At 35.7% G+C, this 22800-nt stretch overlaps 1 protein-coding gene across 1 annotated transcript in view; it reads right to left on the bottom strand.

Annotated features, from left to right (window-relative positions):
- The window catches only part of WDR25 (WD repeat domain 25), a 61794-nt gene that overhangs the window by 25067 nt on the left and 13927 nt on the right, over positions 1–22800 (bottom strand). Inside the window, exon 3 of the mRNA XM_058828085.1 lies at positions 2791–2938. Within this exon, the coding sequence (XP_058684068.1) occupies positions 2791–2938 (148 nt within the window). The remainder of the gene's footprint in view (positions 1–2790; positions 2939–22800) is intronic.

Below are 22800 nucleotides of genomic sequence, written 5' to 3'. Positions count from 1 at the left end.
CTTTTTTAAACTTTTTAAGTCATTCTACATAGACCATTAGGTTTCTTTTAGTGAAGGATATGTAGCAATTTTTATAACACAAATGTAATATATAAAACCCATACTGAAAGACAAGATTAGATTTTAGGAAACAACTGGAAAAGAACAAAATACACAAGAGCATAGAGCCTGAAAGAGAGCATTGTTATTTATAAAACACCACTGGCATGCATTTACTACATTTAAACACACTGGTAGTTAATTCACACTAGCAATGGAAAGCAATTAGGACTGAAGTCCAAAAAAGTATATGAAAGTCCTCTATGAAGGAACAGTTCTAACATCTATCTGAAGTTAATCAAAGAAGAAATCATCTCAGCACTGATGAAGAGTGAGAAGGAATGAATGATTCAGTGAACTAATGTAAATCAAAATCTTATAGATGCCTTAGTGTTTTTCAAATGGAAATGAGGCTTTTTATATCAAATTGATTTGGATTCCAGAGGCAAACTGCTTGCCCTGTCTCTTTGAACAGAACTGACTAAAATGTATGACAAGAGTAACTTTGCAACAGAGAAAGAACTCAGAAACTGACTTGCATCTGATCACTCATATTATGCTTTTCCAAATGAGGTGTGAAAGTCAGGTCCAATCACAACTGCAGTTCAGAGGAACTACAAGGAATTCTGTGTTCTCTAAATAAAGCAGTAATGAATATATGATATTTCCAAGTATATATAAGCATTCATTTTACACATACAATTTATTTAAGTAGCTAGAAATACTATATAACTCACAAGCCAGTAAGGAAAGAACCATTTATAAACTTATCTGCTTTGAAATTTAGTAAATATATTTTGTTATTGTTGTCATTTCCTAGAGAAGTGTAAATGAATCCCTATAATCAACATAATCCAGACTTCTGTCCCATTACCGGATAGCTAAGACAAATAGATGTTGGAAATTAAAGCATGTTATTTAAATTATGTATCTTTGGAATTTTTCCTATGATTTTCTGAGATTTTTCCCAGAGTAGGGAAAAATGACTCAGACACACAAAATCTATTCAGCTGCTATAAATTCCATTATGAAGATAGCCATTGGGTTTAGAATTTGTAACCATTACAGAAAAAAGTAAATCCACTTGGATTCAGCTCTATGTGGGACTAGAAAGGTTGCTGTAGAAGTCTAAAAAATTAATGACTTAGTATATTAGCCTCACATACTACACCAAGTATATAAATCTCCTTCCCTCATTAAAAAAGCTGAATATTCTCAAAACATCTGCAACATATTTTACATTCCTACACTGCAACAGCTCCCTTCCAGCCATCATTGAATTCAAATACTTCTGGTATGACTATTGTTGAGAAAAATAAATTCTTGGAGCATGAAAAATAACCTTTTTCTCATGTGAACAATATTTAAAAATTTTCTTGGCTGCTTTCCCAGTTCATCTGAATAGGATTTCTGCTTTCCAGATATTCATACACAATGTAGTTCCTGCTTTTACGCAAGAGAAAATCCTCCTAGACAGAAAATGCTTGTAATTTTTGTAAGGATTTCTATTCCAGTCTTACAAAAAATATTGTATCTTTGCAGGAGTTAAACATTTAAAAATAAACGAAGTGGGAAATATAAAATTGCATCTCTTCCCTTGACAAGGTCCCATCCTGGATCTAATTCATACACGCACAGAGAGACATCATGTTATACACAGCCCCAGTGAATGCTGCTGGATGTTTGCGAGGTGCCCCCAGCCCAGGGAGGCAAAGATTAATTTCAGATAAGCATTGTTAAAGTGGAGGCATGGCTGTAAAGCCCAGCTAGTGTGAATTCTGAACTTCTGCCTCGGGGGCTGGCCCCTGTGAGCCTGGGAAGAGTTGCCCCACCCTAGACCCTTGTGGGGTGTCAGCCCAGGGAGTTCTGATTGGGTTTGAGCCCCTTGGGTTTCTCCCTTTCTGTGTTCCTACTGGTCCCTGACCTTGATCTCCACCCTGGTTCTGTCCCTCAAAACCCATCACCCTGCCTCTGCTCAGGGATCTCTGTCTCTGGATCTGAGTTTGTTCCCACGCTGAATAAATGATTTCCTGAGCAGAAACCCGTCTCGTTGGTGTCCCATGCTGGTTCCTGGTAACTGTAGCTTCTCTGGACGTGATCCTGCGGCTGTGGAATGCAACAGATGTTGGTAATACACATCAAGGAGAGAAGGAATATAACTGACAGAAGCACGTTAGTTGTGAAGGAGACATGAGGAGACACAGCATCCAGGAAATTAATTGTTAAGGTTACAACAATCAAATCCCAAATCAAATTCAAAAATGCATCAAAGCATCACAAGTTCGGTCTCAAGGTTTCATACCGGAATTTAAGTTTCTATACTCCTAATTAAGGTCCTATTCAGAAAAAAGAAAAAATTGCCTAATTAATTTCAAGCACAAACTTCAACCCAACAAAGAATAAGATACAAGCTTATGTTTAAATTAAATATATGTATAAATGTTACTGAAGTCAGCCTTAAGAGGCTGTTCAAACACTTTAATGAATGACCGTGACAGAGCATAAAAACACACATTGCATTCCATTCACCTGTGTAGTATCTGACAACAGAAATTCCATGTGATCATGAACTGTAAGATATTTCAGTTTTCTCAAACTTCTCCGACTACTCTTAAATGTCACATCTCAGGAATTCTAACTTTCATCTACAGATTTGTCTGTATTTTAGAAGAAAGAATAAGGCTAGCAAGATCCCAAATTATCTGAACACAATAAAGAAATGGCTATAATGCACTCTTCAATGGCCTTTACCTGTTTCTACATCTGTTAAATGCAGCATGGAATCAAAGCCTCCACTGAGGATCCTTCTTCCACAGGATGACCACTGGGCAGCCCGAACAGCACAGGAATGACAGGAGTAGGTTTTCAGACAGCAGCCTGTATCTACAGCATCCCAGACCTTAAAAAGAAGGATAAGGACACCTTTTCAAAGAATCACAGTAATTTTTTCAAAAATAATTTGCTACAGCAAATCACTGTAGTTGAGAAAGCTTTGCATTCTGAAGTTGTAACAACTAAGCTGTGAAAAATGGTTTGAAATAATTGCACTGTTGATTAGAATTAGGGTATTTTATTAACAAGCCACAAATCAGTAATACATTTTTATTACTTTTGTTATTTCTTGAAATGTCTCCATTGCTTTCAATTCATGGTACACTTTCCCATTCATAATACTGTCCTACTCTATGCAGGGAAGTATCCAAATACATTTTACCTTCAAATAATTATTTTTCCAAATTTTTATCTCTATCATATTTTGTTTTCCATCAAGTAAGAAGAATCCTGGCAGATTATTCACATCTGCCCATACATGGGCTTTTATTGCATTTCTCAGCTTGTAATTTTAAGTAGAATTTACCTTAACTTCACTGCAAAAGTGGATAAGAGTATTATCATGCAGCTACGTGGAGATTTTTAAGGGCTGGTCTAAGTCCTCCCATTTTTCATTTTCTCTTGGACAGAACTAAGCTGATGCTGAGAATTTCTGAAAATCCTACTAGTTATCCAGTGTTTTTTTAAGTACATAACAATTAGCATTTTCAGAACGTAAATAGTCCGGCTCATATTTTAAAAGCAATTTTTAAAGAGACAGGTACTCGTTTCCAAGTAATATATTTTAGAAAATACAACTACTGTGACTTTAGTTACCAAGTACAGTTGAGAAAAATTAAAAGCATATCCTTTTCATGGTTCTCTTTTTGTCATAGTTTTAAGATAAAATTAGAAGTTTAGCAACAAATGACCCATATAAAAATCCAGTATGATCAGTTCTGTGACAGAAAGACTATTTCCTTACAAATGTTCTTCTTCAGTAAAAAACTGGATTATAAAATATCCTATGGTTTTACAATATAATACCTATTGAGTTTAGAATGTGAAGACGGAGAAAAAACTGAGCCTGGGTAATGTATTTGTATCTTCAATTATATTTTCTTCTTACTGGACAAAAAGGACTTGCTGACAGTATCATTACATAATGTATACTCAGAAGAAAACATTCCATTATAGAAAATTGTTTTATCGAAAGATCTTCTATCACGAAGCAGAGTTCTGCAATGCACAGCAACTAATTATCATTAATTACTTGACTAGCCAGTAAAGACTGAAACTGTGAGGGCCATACCCTTAGTATTCTATCCTAATCACAAGTATAAAAAATCAGGGAAATTTTAATATTAAACTGCTTTTAAAAGCAACTTTCTCTCTTTTAATGAGTTTTAATGATTGTTTCAAGTTGCACAGTATCAAAAAAGGGTTAATTATGTCTTGAAGGGCTTTTAATATGAGGAACCTAATGAATGAATCAAGATGAAAGTAAAAACAGGTGGTACATGCTTCCGATATTTTCTGTCATGTTTTAGAGATCAAGTACAAAAACTCAATTTTCACAAGAAAGGTAAAGCAAGTCTGACAGCACTTTTGAGTTCATGCTTCATTAAAAAAAGCTACATAATTGGAAATAGCACATCCTTAAAGCTGCACATTTCCCTCCATTATGTGAGTTGGGACAAGTGATCCACTCTTGTGGATGAGACCACTGACCACACCCAAGGGACAATTTACCAAGTAAAACATTTCTCTCCACTGTTTTACTTTCCTGGGCTCTGTGTTGCCCAGGTAATGGCAGTGTTGCAATGCTTTCTGGAATTAGAGTTGCATGGGCAAGGCAGTTTTGACTGAGGAAATTCACTTAGTTTACCGCCGATTGATGTAAACTTTTAATTACAGAATCAGGTTTTGGGGAAAAAAGACCAGGAGCTAAACAAGCACTTAAAGAAGCACCTTCCCCCCTCAGATCCCTCTTCAGTCCAGTGCTTCTCCCTCTGCTCCTACCCAGATTCATCAGTTTTCACAGGGCATTATGGTGAAATGCTCAGCCGAGCAGTGCATGTTCAGCTGTAAGAGAGCCCCAGGTTACAAGCACCACTCAGCGCCTCAAAGTGACAGAGATGTTAACCATGTTATATGCACAAATGGAGAATCTTCTGTATTTGATTACAAGGGAAAATGCTTCAGATCCTGTCAGATCACTGCAAAGCCACCATCATGTCTGCATTTCCTTAGGGAGCCTCTTCAGTGCTTCCCCATTCCCGCGTGTATTTCCACTGTTTAACCAGTGGTAAGAGAAAAACACATGGCTTGTAGGAGAGTTCCACTGTACTCTGTGCAAAGCTTCAGAGGAATGTCTGCTCAGCTGCTGGTGCTTGCTCCATACAGGCAGCCACCATCACCGAAAAAAGGAGAGGTTGCAAAAGGGTGAGTCCTCTGCATTTGAGTTTGCATTTCTCTGCCCAAGACTCAGATGTCAGATCAGCAGATTCTCCAGGGTGATGGGCATTTCAGGGGTTTAATTTCAACTGAGAGAGTCAAGTGTGTCAAGAATAACTTGTGTGGAAATAAAGGCTTTTCTAGTCTTTTTCTTCACTTCTTCCAAGTTCTAGGAACTAAGGCCATCAAATTTCTTATTTTAAAGTGACTGATGTTGTGAATCATGCCTTCTTTGGCAAAAAGGAACATAAATTACAGCCTCTTTACCAGAAGAGGATCCCAAACATATTCTTCTGAGTGGCATCTACACATGAACTCAAGAAAAGGATTTGTTTTCAAAACTAGTCTAAGGCTGAAGATAAAGGCCACAACACCATAATCACACCATAATCTAAGAAGTCACAGTTTCAAGAATTTCAAAGTAATTTTTTCAATAAATAAAGGGTCTTAGAACTGTTTAGAAAATTTCACTTTAAATACCAAAATCTGCTAAACTTTAACCTGGTAATAAACACCTTTACAATTAACATTTGTAGAATAAACTCATATATTTACATGGAATAAAGATCATATTTAGTACAGAATAAATTACTTGGGATGGGGAAACAGTTCACGAAAAAATACAGAGGCTGAGACATTTATATATAAATCTTCCTTCACAGGCATTGGAACACACATATAAAGCATTTTAAGAGTAGACATTATTATGCATCTGCCAAAGCAAAGCCCATTTATATGAAATTATTTTTACCAAGAGATCAACTGCTTTAAGTACTGTAGCTTGACTTCAAAACTCACCTCTCACAGAAACTCAGTATTATTTCTGTGTGAAATACTGAATTCTCATTAAACCTGGGGTTGCTCTTTTATCTTGTGATGACCATTGTGATTTTAATTGCTTAACTAAGAAGTTAAAATCACACATTTCATCCTGCTACTCTGAAAATACTTCTTTTTTGCCACACATTCAACAATGTTATACATTTTAAACAGTAACCAGTCCATTCTTTCCCTTTATAAGAATCACAAAAACAATGAAATATGCGAGAGTTATTAGAAAGATAACACATATTATCATATTACCTCTTCTAAATCTATAATTATTAACCAATTAAGTGTTCATTATTTGAAAGAAATAAATAGCCAATACTCATTTCTGGCATAAATGTATTATGAAAACATTAATTTTATTTTTCCAATTTTATCAAAATAGGCTTTAATTTATTAAACTGGTTCATCTTTCACTACTATTTCTTACTCTTCTGTGCTTCACTATTTATAACACTACATTTCCATTTCTTTTCCATAAATTGTTTTAATTTCATTTCCTCTCCCATTACAGAAAGTATGGTGATTACATAGTTATAGCTAGGATTAATATATGGGGCCAAAATGGCAGGTACAAACAAACAGCAAGGTGACAAAATTATAATAGTGATTTCTTTACAAAAGCAATTTTCCTTTTACTTTCTCTGAGGCACATTGTCATTCAATTGCACTTTCACATTCCCCATAGTATTTGGAAATAAAGGCTTCAGAAGCTGTTTGCTTTCCTGTATAGCCTAGAAATGCTATGAAAATACTGTACCGTGTATTTTAGGTAACATAACCAGACCTCCTTGCCCTGGAGATTAGAAGTTCACAAAGCACATAAGCAACTACACAATATAAGAGATGAGATTTATTATAGATATGTTTCCAGATCCTATTTTCTGCTTTCAGGAAAACAGCCTTGGAAAATAAAGTAGTTTGGTGGAAGATAAAATCTCTCTTGGTAAGTCACAGCAGGAAGCAGGAGAGGGTAAGCACTTGATACTCAAGTAAACAGCAGTCACAGAATAATGCTCTGGGGTCTGCTGTACTATCAACCAGCTCATAAGGCACAAAAGAAAGGCTTTTCTCTTACTGATCATACAACTAGAGATTCATTCCCAGAAAAAAAATGACACAGTAACATAAGCAGAGTAACCAAAATAATATGAGAACTCATCAAGCACACCAAGACTGATAAATTAGGAATTGAGCACACCTCTTTCATTGCCATGCTATGATTATCTATGATGCACTTGCCTCCAATTTAGATTGCAGAAAAGAAAATCCAGCAGCCTGACTTTTAGAAAGAGAAAGGTGCATCTATTCAAGCAGGCAGTCACTAATTGCTCAGTGAACCTGAGAACAATGATTCAATTGTGGTAAATTAGAGGTTGGAAGCAAGTGAGGAATTAAGTTGTATGCATTTTGAATTTGCATGCACAGAGGAACTACAGCAGAGCCAGTCAAGAATACTAAACAAGAAATTAATTTCTGGAGCATGTGTAGCAGAATTTAAACCTTTTTTAATGGATGGATCCATGTTCACTTCAACATAACATGCATACTAAAAGAGCTCTTCCCCCCTCAATTTAGCCAAGTTGTGCCAAGTTGTGTTATCAGATTCCTCAGTTAATGGCTCCTAATGAACTACAGTATGAAATCATTTCATACTTGTCAATTACTATAAATATAGAAGTGGCATTTAAGAAACAGCCCTGTTCAAGGATGATGTGGGATAGTACTGAGTTACAGGATGCATGAAGAAATTACTGTGCTTTGACTAGAATAGACTGTTCCATTCCACAGCATGCTCAGGATGCTCCACAGACTTCTGAAGCTGAAAAGACATGATCCTCTCCTTTTCCTTTTTTGGAACAGCTCTGCTCTCTGCTGCGTCTCAAGGAGACAAAACTGATTCGGCTTTTTACTTTGTTTTTAATGCAGATACTGAATTCAGGTCTGAAAGATAATGTGCCATATCTACTAATATGCAGAGATTCAAGGCAGTGGTACTCCCTGAACCATACTGCCTTTCCAATCTTATCAATATCTAAATGCTGTCATTTCTAACAAATACAGTAGAGAAGGAAGCCTCAAACTATCTACATAAAATGTTTTTTCTAGTTTTCAAAGCAGGCTCTGATCTGTAGTTTAAAAGGTTCTTTGAAAATCAATGGGCCAGAGGATAGAAATAGTCCCATGGAAAAATTATAAAAAGGTAACCACCTGCTGTTACTACTTCTTCAAATTCCTCAGTTGGATAAGGTGCTGCTTTGGGCAGGACTGCAAGAGCTAAAAGTGCCCTTGGTTATCTCTAACCAACAGCAATAAGGATAAGGGACTACATAAAGGGGCACATTCTTTTGTTCCTAGAACTGAGACAAGAGAATGCCAAGACGGGAAGCAATAAATAGCCAAGCATTAGATTGCTCTCCAGCCATTGCCTGACTTACAAAAAAGTCTGATCTTGTATTTAACATATATAAATTCCTAAAGTAACTACAGGAATATTTAGAATGTTTTATTCTTGTTTCAGTTCACTTTTTCTTAAAATATTGAGCTAAATAATACTGTTGTAGTACAAAGCAAGATTTGTTGAAAGAACTATGAAAGAGATCACTTGAACTCTTTTCCTAAACCTGCAGTTAAACCATGTGAAAACTAAATTAAGCTCAAAAGAAACCTGTGAGCTGAGGTCACTTTGTGTATAACCTTCAAGTGCTAACAAACTTATTTTTTTCAAACAGTTATGAAGGATGTAGATAGATACCCAGATTGTTCCATGGCCTATGAACAATGACATTTTGGACATACCAGCTTAATTTTTAAACCAACTGTCCCAAAAAGAGAGTTTTTCTGATGGATCCTGTATAGCTAGATAAAGCTAACACATTTTCAGATGTGCTGAACACTTGTTTCAGGAATGTTTAAAGTGTTCTAGGGAACATATTTTAAATGACATCCCTCTTCCTAATCTAGACATGGTGTAAGAAGCATATATCAATGCTGTCATTTGAACATTTACAGATTTCCACTAGCTTTCTTCTTGCAGCAGTTGTAACTCAAAATGCAATTATCTTACTAATCTGAAGGGAAGAACCAACTCTATCATTGCTTTAATATCTGAATAAGAGAATAAGAATTTGTATTTGGATAGCTTATTTCTAACAACCCTTACTACTGTAGAAGCCAGGAGAATGGAAAGCAGGAAAATACAATAAATTCAATTAGCTGAGACAGCCAGCATAAGGTCTAAATTGTTGTTTTTCCCCTAAAAATTTAATATTAAAATGTCACAAGTGTATTAATCAAACTAATGAGGTGTAAAATCTTCTCTTTTACAAAAAAAAGAAAAAAACAAAAACAAAAACCCAAACAAACAAACACCCCAGAAACAAAATCAAACTAAACTCAAAAATAACCCAGTATATTAGACATAAGATAATTCTAATTTTGTAGGGGGCTTTATTCAGGAAGAAGCATTTTAAGTTATAATACTTGTGGCATACTAGTTGGCACTACTACTAGAAACTACTCAGTGGTATAAAACTGATTTGCACACATGTCAAAAGCTTTAATCCTAGAAAATCCAAAAAAGGTTAAGCACAAGCACTACATGAGCTTCATGCCAATTGTGCCTATGTTAAGGAATTTCCAATTATTTGGTTTTTTATTTTAATCTTCCCTCCCACAGAAATTCAGCAGCCCTTTCCCCAAGGAAGGTTCCAGAATTGCTAGTTGTGAAGCTTCATTTGGGTGGCTTTCCCATTAACAGGAAAATAAAAACCCAATCAAAAGTGCACTTCAAGCTGCCAGCATCCTATAAAATGATTTTAAGAAAACACTAATGGAAAAAGATAAAACATTGACATTTTCAGTTGGCAAAGGCAGGACAAGACAAATGAAATAGAATCCTGTAAAAAGGAAACAAAAACTCCACACTGCCGTGGCAAGAGCTACCCATCTAATTACATGAAATAAAGAAATATTCTTGGCAAAGCTTGCACAACAAAAGCAACTACATTTAAATAGACCTAATAATTCCCCACTTCAAAAGTTAACCTGTAACATGAGGAAAATCTAATCAACCAAGGAAAAATGAAGACATAAATAATTTTAAAGTATACAAACTGTCTGGGGTTTTGCCAATATAAATAATTAATGTTGCCTCCACGGGAGTCTTTCAAGTCAAAACTGGCAAACAGACCTCTTCAGAAAGAAGTAAATTATATTTTAAAAATGGTAACAGTAAGACACTGAACAATACTGATATAAATATTTCATAGACATTTCTATTAAAGAATTTGCAAATTATATATTCCCATTGTATCAAAAGTGTCCTCAAGACATACTAATCTCATCTGTGAAAACTCTTTTTTTAACTATTTGTTTCAGAAATGGAAGAAGTAAAGAAAACATGGACTCTGGTGAATTCTTATTTTTTGGATGGGATTCATGTCTGGAATTACAGACAGAAAGGTGGATAGATGAGACTCATTTCCCTTCAGCGGTTTCAATATCCTTTCCCTGTTAATTCTATGCAGTTTCTGGACAAACAGGCTCAATCCTCCAGCATTTCACAGCCCTCTCAGAGGGAGGCCTGCACACACAGGTGTTGTACAGCACCTACACACAGTTGGTGTCTGGATTAAATGCTGCTAAACACTCACGAGTAACACGTGCATGGATGCAGTAACATGGACTAGAAAAATACTAATAACATATTCAAACACTTGATTAAAGTAAGTGCTGATATATTACATAATTATTCAGAAGTAAGCCCTGCAGCTCTTATAAACTGAAGCTAGAGATTAGAATGAGTTTGTTTATAAAGAATATTTACCTAAAATTAATATCTCTATGATAAGAACAGAAATACTGTTGAAGTATGAACAAGTTCAGGGTGAAATCTTGGTCTGCCATGTCATTTACATGAAAACACAAAGTTTCAAAGTAACTCAGCAGCAGTTCTGAGTACTTTCATGACACAGCAACTCCTTGTAAAATTTTCTTGTTATTATGGCATATTTGTAGCTGTTCCAGGTTTATACTGAACTGTTTCCATTCAATACCTGGACTTCACAAAAACAACAAAGCTGAACGGGCAGTTTCTTTCAGGCTATTTGCACAGAGTAACATCAGAAGTGAATATGTAACAATCTATTTCCTCATGACTCCACACTTCCAAGTCACACATACACATGAAATTCTCCTCTTGAATGGCATATCAATTCCATTCACACATTATTGTTATTACACAATGCAGAAAAATTTTACAAAAGTCGTCACTACCACATGACTGCTGAAAACAAAGATATACCTAATAAAACAGTCAAAATAAATCTAATACTTCCTTTATTTGGCAGAATGGTAACTGTTATAGATACATATATTGTTGGCTTTTCGCAAATATTAAAATGAATGTTATGTGTATAAGAATGGAAATTTTTGTTGTATTAATATAGTTTTCTTTATTTCTGTTATTGATGAAACCTAGAAATAGTGGTATAATACATATATGTTAAGCTATGACATAGCATTAAAACAAAAACTACTTTTGTCTGTATAACCCAAAGACTGAAAAAGATAGCTGGAGACACTTTCTTTTTCCTTTTGTAAACTATCTTATCCAGATTAAGACAGCAGTGACCAGAACTCTGGGGGGAGTAACTTATTGCATTTCTGGTATCAGAGAATGTAAATCTCAATGGCACCAAGAAGACTGATCTATTGGGAAGGGGGCAAGAGAAAACTAAACAGAAGAACACCAAAGATCCTAAGAAGAATGTATGAATATGTATGAGAATTTATGGGTATGTAGTAGGGTTCTTTTTTTAAGGGACAATCCTTTGTTAGTAAGGTGTGCTCTCTTAGCTGAATGCAGAGACACCCGGCCGTATCTGTATACTTTACTTTATATTTTCTTCCTAATTGTTTTTTTTATTAAACTTTTAAATTCTATAAAAATTATGTGAACCTCGTTTTTCACAGTAACTTATAAGGTTTGTTATATTTAATAAGCAAATGAAAAAATTAAGTAGACTCCTTTAAATGAGAAGATAAAGTAGCATTCTGGTTTTTAGTGTTATAATACTTCAAGGATCAATGTCTTGTTTTAATTAGTATCTTTGATCACCATTTAAACAAAAGGGTCTTAAATTTGAGATGGTCTTTTTAAAGACATTTTTTAAAATTAAGCTCCAGAACATTTTTAAATGCTGGAGCATTCCCCCATTCACTTGAAAATAAAACCATGTTTGAGGGGGTTTGGGGTGGGGTTTTTCTGTTGGTTGGTTGGTTTTGGCTTTTTTAAAATGTGTTTCATACTGCAATCATGGGCCATTTCATTGTTTTATAGCATTTCCAGTGAACATCTAGTTAAGATACAGCAGCAAGCTTTGAGTTTTAGTGGCACAAGGTCTACTGCAGTGCAGTGTGTTTGGCAGAGAAGTCTGTTTCTCTAAACAGAGATGAGGGTTACAAGTTTCATATATGCATTTATTTTTAGTATCACAATGTAATGCAAGGCACGTTTGTATTGCGACAAGAACACGGTACAAAGCAACAAAATCAGTTTAAACAAATTAAAAGCAGCAGGAGCTATATATCTTATTTGTTTAATGAAGGGTACCAGCGGCACAGGTTCACCCCCACTAAAATAAAAAAATATTGAAATAAGCTCAGTAAGATGATCTTGCCACTAAAAATACTTCCAGGAAAGTGGGCAACTGAAGAGAAGTACTAACACAACTGAGTTCCTTAGATATCATCTGAATTTCTCTACAGGAATGACTGACACTCCAGCAGGGGAATGTAACCAAAAACTGAGGAGACATGCTGAAGAACCTAAGAACTATCAATTTTTATCAACTTTGTCAGCTATAATCAAGTTGGCAAAGACAAAGAGGGATGTGAAAAAACAACCTAGTTTCTGGTAATAAGTATTAGAGCTTTCATTAATATGTCAGTTAGAACCTATAGTATACAACTATTCAAAACACAGACGTCATACAGTTGCTAGCATGTTTTATTAGTTACATTTCTTGACAGCATTAAGTTCCGAGTAAACTGACATGCCTATTTTCATTATTTTTAATGTATTTTTTTTCTATATTGGCAAGTGAAATCTTTACAGTTCTAGTTTCCTTCCTTGGAACCAAAATATCATTAGTAAGAAAATTCTCCTGAAACCATTTTATTTTCCTTTAAAAACTTCACGGAAATAAATTACACAGTTAGACTTTCAAAACACATTGATTCCTTCTACAAAGCACAGATTTGTTTGTTAGAATGTTTTATACCACATGTATCATTTAAAAAGACACTAGAAAATTGCAGACATTCTCAGAATAAAGTCTTCACTAAATGAGATCAAGATCTCTAAACACACTGATCATTCTTTTTACTTTTATTCTGGCAGACAGCTAGTTTTTCCAGGTCCTCCATTGTTCTTAAAAAGGAAAGATTCCAAAGGAATAGAGATGCAATAGACATTAAGAGCAGCATTCTTTCCCCTATTCTAAGATTGGGAGAAACACTTTGTTTTTCATTGCTATGAGACCACTCCAAGTGGAACCCTGTTGCCTAAGAGTCCTTTAAATGCCATCAGGACTTGTGGAACAGCAGCAGAGCTGGCAGCAAACAGCCTTGGACAGAGATGTCAGTTCAGCACCCTCTGTACTGGTACCCCCCTTCACTCCTGGTTTCACCACAAACTCTGCAGCACCAAGACCTCAAGTGGAGATGAATGAATCAGTCATGTTACACACAACACTTGCTATTCCCTCTAAAAGACTTGGAAGATGCAACCTCTGAAAACTACACTAATTTAGACACATGGAGAACTACAAAAATTTGAACATATATTAGGGTGTGGGACCCATATTATCATACATTGGACTTTGGGTACATATTTTAATGTCTAAATGAATCAATAATGCAGGGCTGCCCACGACAGTTTGCAGTAGCATTTTACTGGAGCTATATTGCACAATTAGAAACAAGCTAGAGTCATCTTTACCTTCAGAGGAAGAAACATCAGAGCCCCCTCTGGCAGCTGTACAACTTTGACATCTTGATTTGTTTCCACAGGAATAGCCTTATCCTGCAGTTCAGAAACAGGGCTGGAGAGAAAAGATGGCTGCAAGCCCACTGTTTGATGAAGTTCTTGCAGTAAAGGTCTTGAAGTAAGAGCAGATATCTATTTTCCTTACCCAGAGCAGAATACATTTTGATAAATACAACAAGCAGTTTGATTATTTAAGTGACACTGAGGGTAATGCTAAATTTTAGTTGTGTAGCAGAGATAACTTTGTACTGAAATTGGGTTACCCAGAACAAGAAAGTACTGAAAAAACAGGTCATTTATTTGGATAGTATTTTTAAATTAAACTGAATATTTTTAAATTGCTTTGAAGAATATACCTAGCCTGAAGGCTGCAGGAATAAATTTTGGCTGAGGTCTTCTCAAGATATTATTTAGCAGGATGGATGTACAATATAGGAACCTCAATTTGTTCTAGTTATACTAGGGTCACCCAGACTGAGAATTTTTCCAATTTTTCTTGAGGAAAACATTCTGTTTTACTACGATTCTCGTACTAAGTTATTATGTGTCTCTAAGCACTGGGGAAATTAATGGGAAAAACAGAAGTTTTTGGTCCAAGTGGCAAGAGTCTCTCAGTGCAAGTTTTGGTCTCCTGCTTCCCTGGACCAAACAAATATTCTGCCTTCTAACACACATTGAATTGCTGCATGTGAATGGGAAACACTGCTTCCTGTGTCAATTAAAGAGCCTCCAGACATCTCCTAACACAAAGCTGCCTCCCATAATCCTCACAATGACAATTCCTCACAGGGACATCTCGACAAAGTCCAGATCTCTGCAGCAGGAATTCCTGCTCAGGTGGTGGGTCACCAACGGATGTATGAAGGTAAATATGTATGATATGTAGACCTCTAGTATGAAGTCTGTGAAAAATATTGTTAAGCCTTGGAAGCTGAGGAGCACAAAAGAATGAGTAACATGGTGAGATTCAAGTGATTTATTTTATTAAGGATATTTGCATTTCCTGGCCACTTACAAGGAGTGTAGGAGGCAGATGCCTCAAACACATCAGGATCTCTCAAAGTTACATATTTGATTCCCTGGATATTCAATGTCTCCTATAAGATCTGTTGACTCAAACAAAACAGTTTGCTCCAGAGATGGGGGTGGACATCTTGTGTGCAACAGCACACACACATTAACCCTCAGCAAATTCCTGACTTTTAAATGTAATAGAAAAAATTCTGCTCTGACACAGTCATCTAGAAAAGTTTTAAAACAACTTGTCCATTCTATTTTTTATTATTTTTTTTTTCAGCTCCCCTCCAAGCACACAGCGCAGCTGAGTTTTCTTCACTCAGCACAGCCATCACCATTACTCAGCCTTGGCCTTGAGGAGGGGCCAGGCACAGCGCAGGGCTTGTGACCATGTCTTGTTTACTGTACCAAGAGTAGCTTCACCTTCTCTTCCAGCTTTCCCACATGTTCTGTTGCTCATAACAAATATATTTCACTTCCACATTTATCTCCAGCACGTTGGGGCCATTACACGCATTTCCACCCTTCATATCTGTGTGTCTCTACACTAAAGAGGGGGGCACTTTGGGTTTGTTTCCCCAAGTAGGTAAGGCCCCCACCACCATTACTCGAACTTGACTAATTCACACTAATTTTAGCACAGATATACAACATTGGCTGTGTCATGCTATTTTCCTTTTAAGTATATTCCTTTTTCAAATTAAGTGAATACAGCAGCCCGTCTTCACCAAGTAATTTACACAGCATCAATATGCATAATTAAAATATTCAGGCTTTTATTTTTTTCTTTTAGGGAACTCAAGTATCTATATATTAGCAGCTTTACCTAAAACAAAACTGATTAGCTTTGGTTTTTTTCCTTTACGTATCTATGCAAACCATTAGACAAAAAGGGGCCTGACATTCATGTGACAAATAATAGAAGACTGAAAATACATTTAATATTCTTTGTAATATAGCTCAGTTTCTAGAACATCATTTAGATTGCCCTATGGAGTTTCTGTACTTTGTACTTTATAACATTTAATCTCTCTCCTGTGAAATCTTGAAGAACAACCTATTCCATAAGTCAACCAACAGAAAGTTATTGACAATGATTTCATGAAGAGCTTTGTCCCAAAGGGCATTGGTAGGTAATTTGCAAATCTAATGTACATCTAGTCAGCAGAGGGTTTTCAATCCTCACATTCCTACAATGTAGAATAGTGATACAACCCATCTGAAGTTGAACAAGAGATCTTTAATTATGTTTTTCAGCAACACAAAGCACAACAGTTTGCATCCAATTTTAAGATTCAAAAAATAACCTTAAAAGGACAACTACTTACTTTTTTCACATTCTGCACAAGACTTTGGTAAATAGGTTTTTCCTTATTAATAGGTTCAGAGCTGTTTATTTTAACAAGAAATTCAAAAACATCAAACACAGATACAAAATTCATTTTTAAAATGCAAGATTTTTTTTTTCTTAAAGCCAATAAGTATATTGTACTTCATTAGCCTAGATATCATAAGCTGAAGAAAAACTACAGCAATTTAAGACACAAGAAGCTGTACCTCAAAGAGAGATTATTACTGTAGTCCAAATGTTTCAAAGCTAGTTTCCAGATGTAACTGACTTTTTAAATTTAACTAGGAGTACAGCTCAAATGAGAAGTCCTGTTACACTAGTGTGGGTGGAAGCATCTATAAATACTCAGAACTGTACATGTTAAAAAGTATCTACTATGCTCTCCAGCAATAGTTTAGAAATTAGGTAACAAGCTTGCATGTTTGTTGTGACTTTCTCATATTATAGAGATTGTATCACTAACATTCATTTTACAGCTGGTGTAAGAGCATGCCTTTGCAACTGGAAATTAAAATAATAGCTCCTGCTAAAAACCTAGGACCAGATTAAAAGCAAACTTTCTCCACATGGATGTTGACTTGAAATTATGAATTACTGACAGAGTTATCAGGGAACAGATATGAACATACTGACACCTGCAAACATTGCCTGGCATTTACACAGGACCCAATTAAGTTATTTTTAACTAGAGAAGTAAATGTAATATTTAGTAAAATACACACCACTGCCCTCGCCTGTTTTGTTCTAAAGGCAGAACACTCTTCATTTAGCGAGCAATAATGCATAGGTGTGGCATTCTATCAGTAGGGGCTGCCTCTGATCACATTCCCATAGTGCAAACCTACTTGGTCAGCACAGGGGTGCAGGGGTACATGAGAACTCCCAGTCAAACTCAGGCCAGAGAGATACCTGTGTATCCCAGCAGAACATCACACCAGCCCCACTCAGCAGCTTTGACACCCAAGCCAGCTCAACTGCTCTGGGCAGCACAGCCCTGAAACATGCACACAAACCCAAAGGTCACCACAGGCTCCTGAGTGCTCAGCTCCTTGGCATAAACATTTAAACAATGCAGCCTGGGGTACAGCATTTCTCACTGCAGCAGCAGTACAGCACACCTACAGAAAGTGTTACTTCACCTAGAATACTTCATTGCATTTACTTCACTGCCACTGCAGACTTATAGAACGAAGAATTTCAAAATTAGAACTTAATGCAAATATTTGGGGTTTGGCTTACTTAAAAATTCTAGTAGCATTGTAGGTGACTATATATTGGCACAAATCTAAAGAGACTAGTGACCGGTTTTGAACAAATCTCTCAAGAGTATTTAAATCATATTTAAGCACATAAACGCAAACAATTTCTAAAATAAACAAGGAATGTCAACAGCTCAATACCAAGTTTTTTGATAATCCAGACCCTGTACTGAGATACCCAAGAGTAGATTTCTCAAAGAAGAAAGGAGCCCTTTATGTATAATGGCAGGAGAAAAACGTAAGCAAAAAATGTTTTGTTTCAACCCTTTTGGCATAGCAGACACATGGGTGAAAGCTTTTTGACATCATTACCAGACCATTCAGTTAGAATGGGTCTATGACATTACCCAAATTACTTAAAATTAAAACCTGGTGGTAGTGAAAAGCTTGTTTTCTCCAAGTCACTCTACAAATGAAAAATTATCATTGGGAAGTTTCCCCAGTTAAGCCCTTACCAATTTCAACACTATTTTCACACACCATCTTGAAGACCCTTCCACAATCAGATTATCAGATTCACTTTTTTATTTTAGCTTCCTATTACTCAATGTCCCCTCCATTTGTGTTGCCATCACTAAAACACTTTTACTGCTTGAACAAATATTCATCACTCCCCTTGGTTCTGCCTTCATGTACCTGCAGTTATCTCCACTTCCACAGCACAAAGCACAGATAATTAGTTTAATTAATCTTCATGGCTTTTTTCTAAAATTTAGTAGCTTTTCTCCCTGTTCTCTGAACTAGTTTGAAATTGATGTCTGAGAGATCAAACATCTGCTTAGCATGTTTTAAGTACTGTCTTGAGTTTAAAACTTAAAGTATTTCAGGTACTATATAGAAAAACATTATTCTGAAATGTAAGCTACAGATTACTACCAGGATTTCAATGGATTCTCCATTCACACAGGTTATTGAAATGTGCAGGTGAAGAGAATATGAAGTTTTTAAGTAAGAGTAGTTGACAATTGAGGTTTTCTGCTAATTTAAGGCTCTTTTTATATATATTTAAACATATATATATTTTTAATATACATACACATAAGCACATGTAAAGTGCACTGCTGCAAACAAATCAAAAGAAAGATTCACTATTGAAGAAAGATTTATTTTAATGGAAAAACCTTGAAGAGAATCGTTGGATATTGAAATAAAGTTTCTACCTGAAAAGTAGTGAAGAAAAATGGAAGAGGGAACCTGGAAACTTGACTGTAGGGAAGATTTTCTAGGATCTATGAGGGTTTTTCTTTCTGGTTGCAGTACAAGCTATCTTGGTATGTGGAATGATTTCTGCCAAGAAAAAACATCCTTAGAGAGAGAAAAGCATATAGAGCCTAAGTGCTATGACTGAAAAAAAATCCTTCTGGTATTATCATAAGCCACATTTCTTCAGCTGAAGATGTCAACGCACCTTTGTAACACCTCATGATGGATCTAGCCTGCCAGTCTAATTTGCTACTGCTTCTCTTTTCTTATGCTGCCAAAGGAAAAAAATCAACTGCTTGCTTTTTTTAAAAAAAAAATTAAAAAAAAATATTATGCACATCACAGTTCAGGTGTTAAATACCAAATGGAATGAAATAAGTGATTATCTGGGCTGCAGTGGTACAGGTAAAGAGTACAGAGGGCCTAAGCAACTGCAACATTTACAGAATGATTTAAATAAAATCTGGATTTTATACCGAGAAACCTTTAGAAGCAAAATACATTTTTCAAAGTAGGTAAGAGATTCCATAAACATAAGTACTACCTTGAGTAATTATTGTTAATTAACTAGCGATGAGGCACTATTTCCAAATGTGACATTTAAAGCACATAATGTGATTGTGAATATTCACAAAGATAATTAAGTTCATCTGCTTCAAGTCCTTGATTTCAGCACATCTGAAAACACCTCTTAAACTATCATTAGACCTGTAATCAAGTATTTTGTTGCTCAGGAAAATTGCATACCTTTGCTTACCTGCTAATATTGGGATATGTATTCAAATGCCAGTACGTGGCTTTTGAAAAGAAACTCTCCTTCAGGAAAACACTAAGGGAAAAAACACACTAATTCTGATTGTTTTCTCTGAAGGGACCATTGCAATTTAATTCCTCACACCATCAGATAGAAACAAAACCAAAAATTTCTGAGTTTCCCTAACAGAATTCAAGATCATAAGACTGATGTGAGCCATACTTGACTGAAAATATTCATCATCAAGTCAAAGGTATCCCCAATGCACATACTGAGGATACTATTCATGTTAGGTTGCATACTTTCTTCCATCTTCCTTATAACTAGGTCCATTTCTCTAAAAAAGAAAAAAAAAAAATAAAAAGCAACCAAATTCAGGGATGAAATACAATGTATAAGGTAAAAATGTGAAAATCAGAAAATGCACTAACTTCATTCTGTTGAAAAAAAAGTTTTAACCTTTACTGTCTTCAGAGGCAGAAGGAGACTTTGATCATTAACTCTGATCTTGATCAAGACCTTCTTGGAGAAATAAACTCTGAAAATAGGAAAAAAAAAATGACCCCAAGAACAGAATGTCAGAAGAGTCATGACTTGGTGTTTTGTCCTTTGTTATTTTAAGATTAAAGATGGCTTCTTTCCACTAGAAAAGAGATTAATGAATAATGTGCTCCAAGATGGAGAAGAAACATTTAGACAGCGTTCTAAAGTACAAAAGGTTAAATTTGCTCTATTGCTCTCCAATTATTTGACATAGAGGATTTTTAATCAGTCAAAACAAGAGTGTGGATAATTATATCCTATAAGGGTGTCCTACTGGTCTGTATCTCTCAGCCCAGTATGAATAGCAGTTTTATTCTATACCAGAAAACTCTTCCTGATCAAACTTTTATCACAGATTATGTTTGAAGAGAAAAATAAGGCAAAATCTTCTTAAAAAAAGAAAAATGAAATGTTCTTAAGGTGCATAGTGCCAAGAAACTCCTGACCTTGTCTAAAAGCCAGTTCCTGCTGCTGCCTGGCTGCATTAAGTGTAGATTTACTGTTCTACTTCAAAGCCCATCGTAAGCACCGGCAATGCCAGCTGCCAGGAGAACAGAGGGGATGAGACACTCTGTGCCACAGGTCATTAACCCCAGTCAGCACCCTGCTCATACCGGCAGCCAGCTGGACGTCACTTCAGAGGGTATCATCCTCCAGGAAAGTTGGTCCATTCCTCAGCAATGGAGAACACCTGATCCCAAACACAGCATGTATCTCATGCAACCAATCTAAGGCTTGTTAAGAACCTCCTCATGAGATCTACATGTTACCCACCTTCCCCAATATTTGTTTCCTTAGACTATAAATAGACTGAGAAAACAAGAAGAAAAAAAATGTTCTACAGCCTCTGGAGATTAACTGAGAATTACGACCATGTTGCTGCACTCCAACTAAAGATATGAGTTCAGATAAAAGTGATCTTCAACCAAACTAATCATTAAAATCATAACTGTAGTTCTCTTCCAAGTGCTCAAAGTATGTTTCAGAGAAAAATCAACCTACTCTGGATTATTGAAAAGAAGAAATACAGGAGAATACTAAAACTTCCTTTCCCTTTCCTTATTTTGTGCAAGAACACCAAAATGCTGTTGAAACACTTCCTTACAATTATTTAGTAGCAACCTTTGGCAAGGTTCATGAGGAATTATTCTGTTCCCAGATAAAGTGGTCAGCAAAATAAAATAGGCTGTGGGAGGTTACACTACACTAATTACTACTACACTAACATTACTACCACCAAGCATAACAGGTAAGCCCTAAGGCAAGCCAGGTTGCCAAACTGGCATTACTTGAAGGCCAACTGCTCCAGTGCACATCCTCAAAGCTACTGACATTTTAAAACTCCCAGAGCAGTGGGCTACTGCTTTTTGTAACAGAGCAACCAAGGAATAGAAGGATTAAATAAAAAGTAAAATTATGTCGCTAGTATTTTCTCCTATTTTATTTGTAAGTATGACAGGATAATGTCTTCAGGAATTTTAGGGGTATAAATATCTATGTTTCTGATGTTCATTACTGAATTTACAGTAAATTAAGAGGAAAGCAACAGCTTAAATCATGTTTTTCAATTGAGTTCATCTGCTTTACAGAGATAGCATGATGGTATTAGACCATATACACCATAACATATAGATTATTGTATGCTGTTTTCTCAAACCATTTTAAAATCCAAATTAGGTATCCTCTGAATTATTGCAGAGATTTGTACTAAAGCAGCCTAGAAATTAACACCCTATGTATTAGGCAGTCCAAATGAAATATCAGAAACTCTCAGCCAAAACATCAAATACGTCTGAAGAAGAGTTGAGCAAAGTCAGACCAAACAGCAAGATTCACAAACAGCAAGATTCACACCAACAGAGACTTGTTTTGATGTTTTAGTCATCTGTACTGATCAATCTTTTTTAGCTAATTCCCACTATTTGCAAGAGAGATGGGCTTACCAAATGCTCAGTCACATGACAAGCTGACAAAAAAGAAAGAAAAGAGAGAAAATAGGAAAACTAAAAGAAAACCACTATTTTTTACCCTGAAGACAGGCAACCTTTACATTATATGCAATGCTCACAAAAAAAAAAAAAAAAAAAAAAAAAAAAAAAAAATTTGTAAATAAGCACATACATCCAGTAAAGGATATTTAAAATCATCAGTTATCGAGGACTCTCCTTCTCAAAAGCAGTTTCTGCCATGCCATCAATCGTCATCTTTTAACACAACGTGTTCTTTATTGTGCAGAAAGATTCTGGGACAGCTACGCCTGAAGCTCATCACAAGTTTTCCATAAACCATTGACTCTGAGGAATATGCTCATATAGATGACACTCTCTAGCCAGCTAAAAGTTATGAGCGTGACTAGGTTTTCCTGTAGCTACAAAATAGCAATTGTACATTCATGCTGGGCAGACAGTGCAAGAGAGTAACTTCCCACACACAGCAAAAAAGTGAAGAATTTCCATCTAGTTTGCAGTTAACCTTTAAGTGTTTT

Source organism: Poecile atricapillus, chromosome 1 (assembly GCF_030490865.1).
Source record: "Poecile atricapillus isolate bPoeAtr1 chromosome 1, bPoeAtr1.hap1, whole genome shotgun sequence".
NCBI lineage: Eukaryota > Metazoa > Chordata > Aves > Passeriformes > Paridae > Poecile > Poecile atricapillus.
The sequence above is the reverse complement of the archived record's forward strand: the minus strand, read 5'-3'. Positions and strand labels throughout refer to the sequence as shown.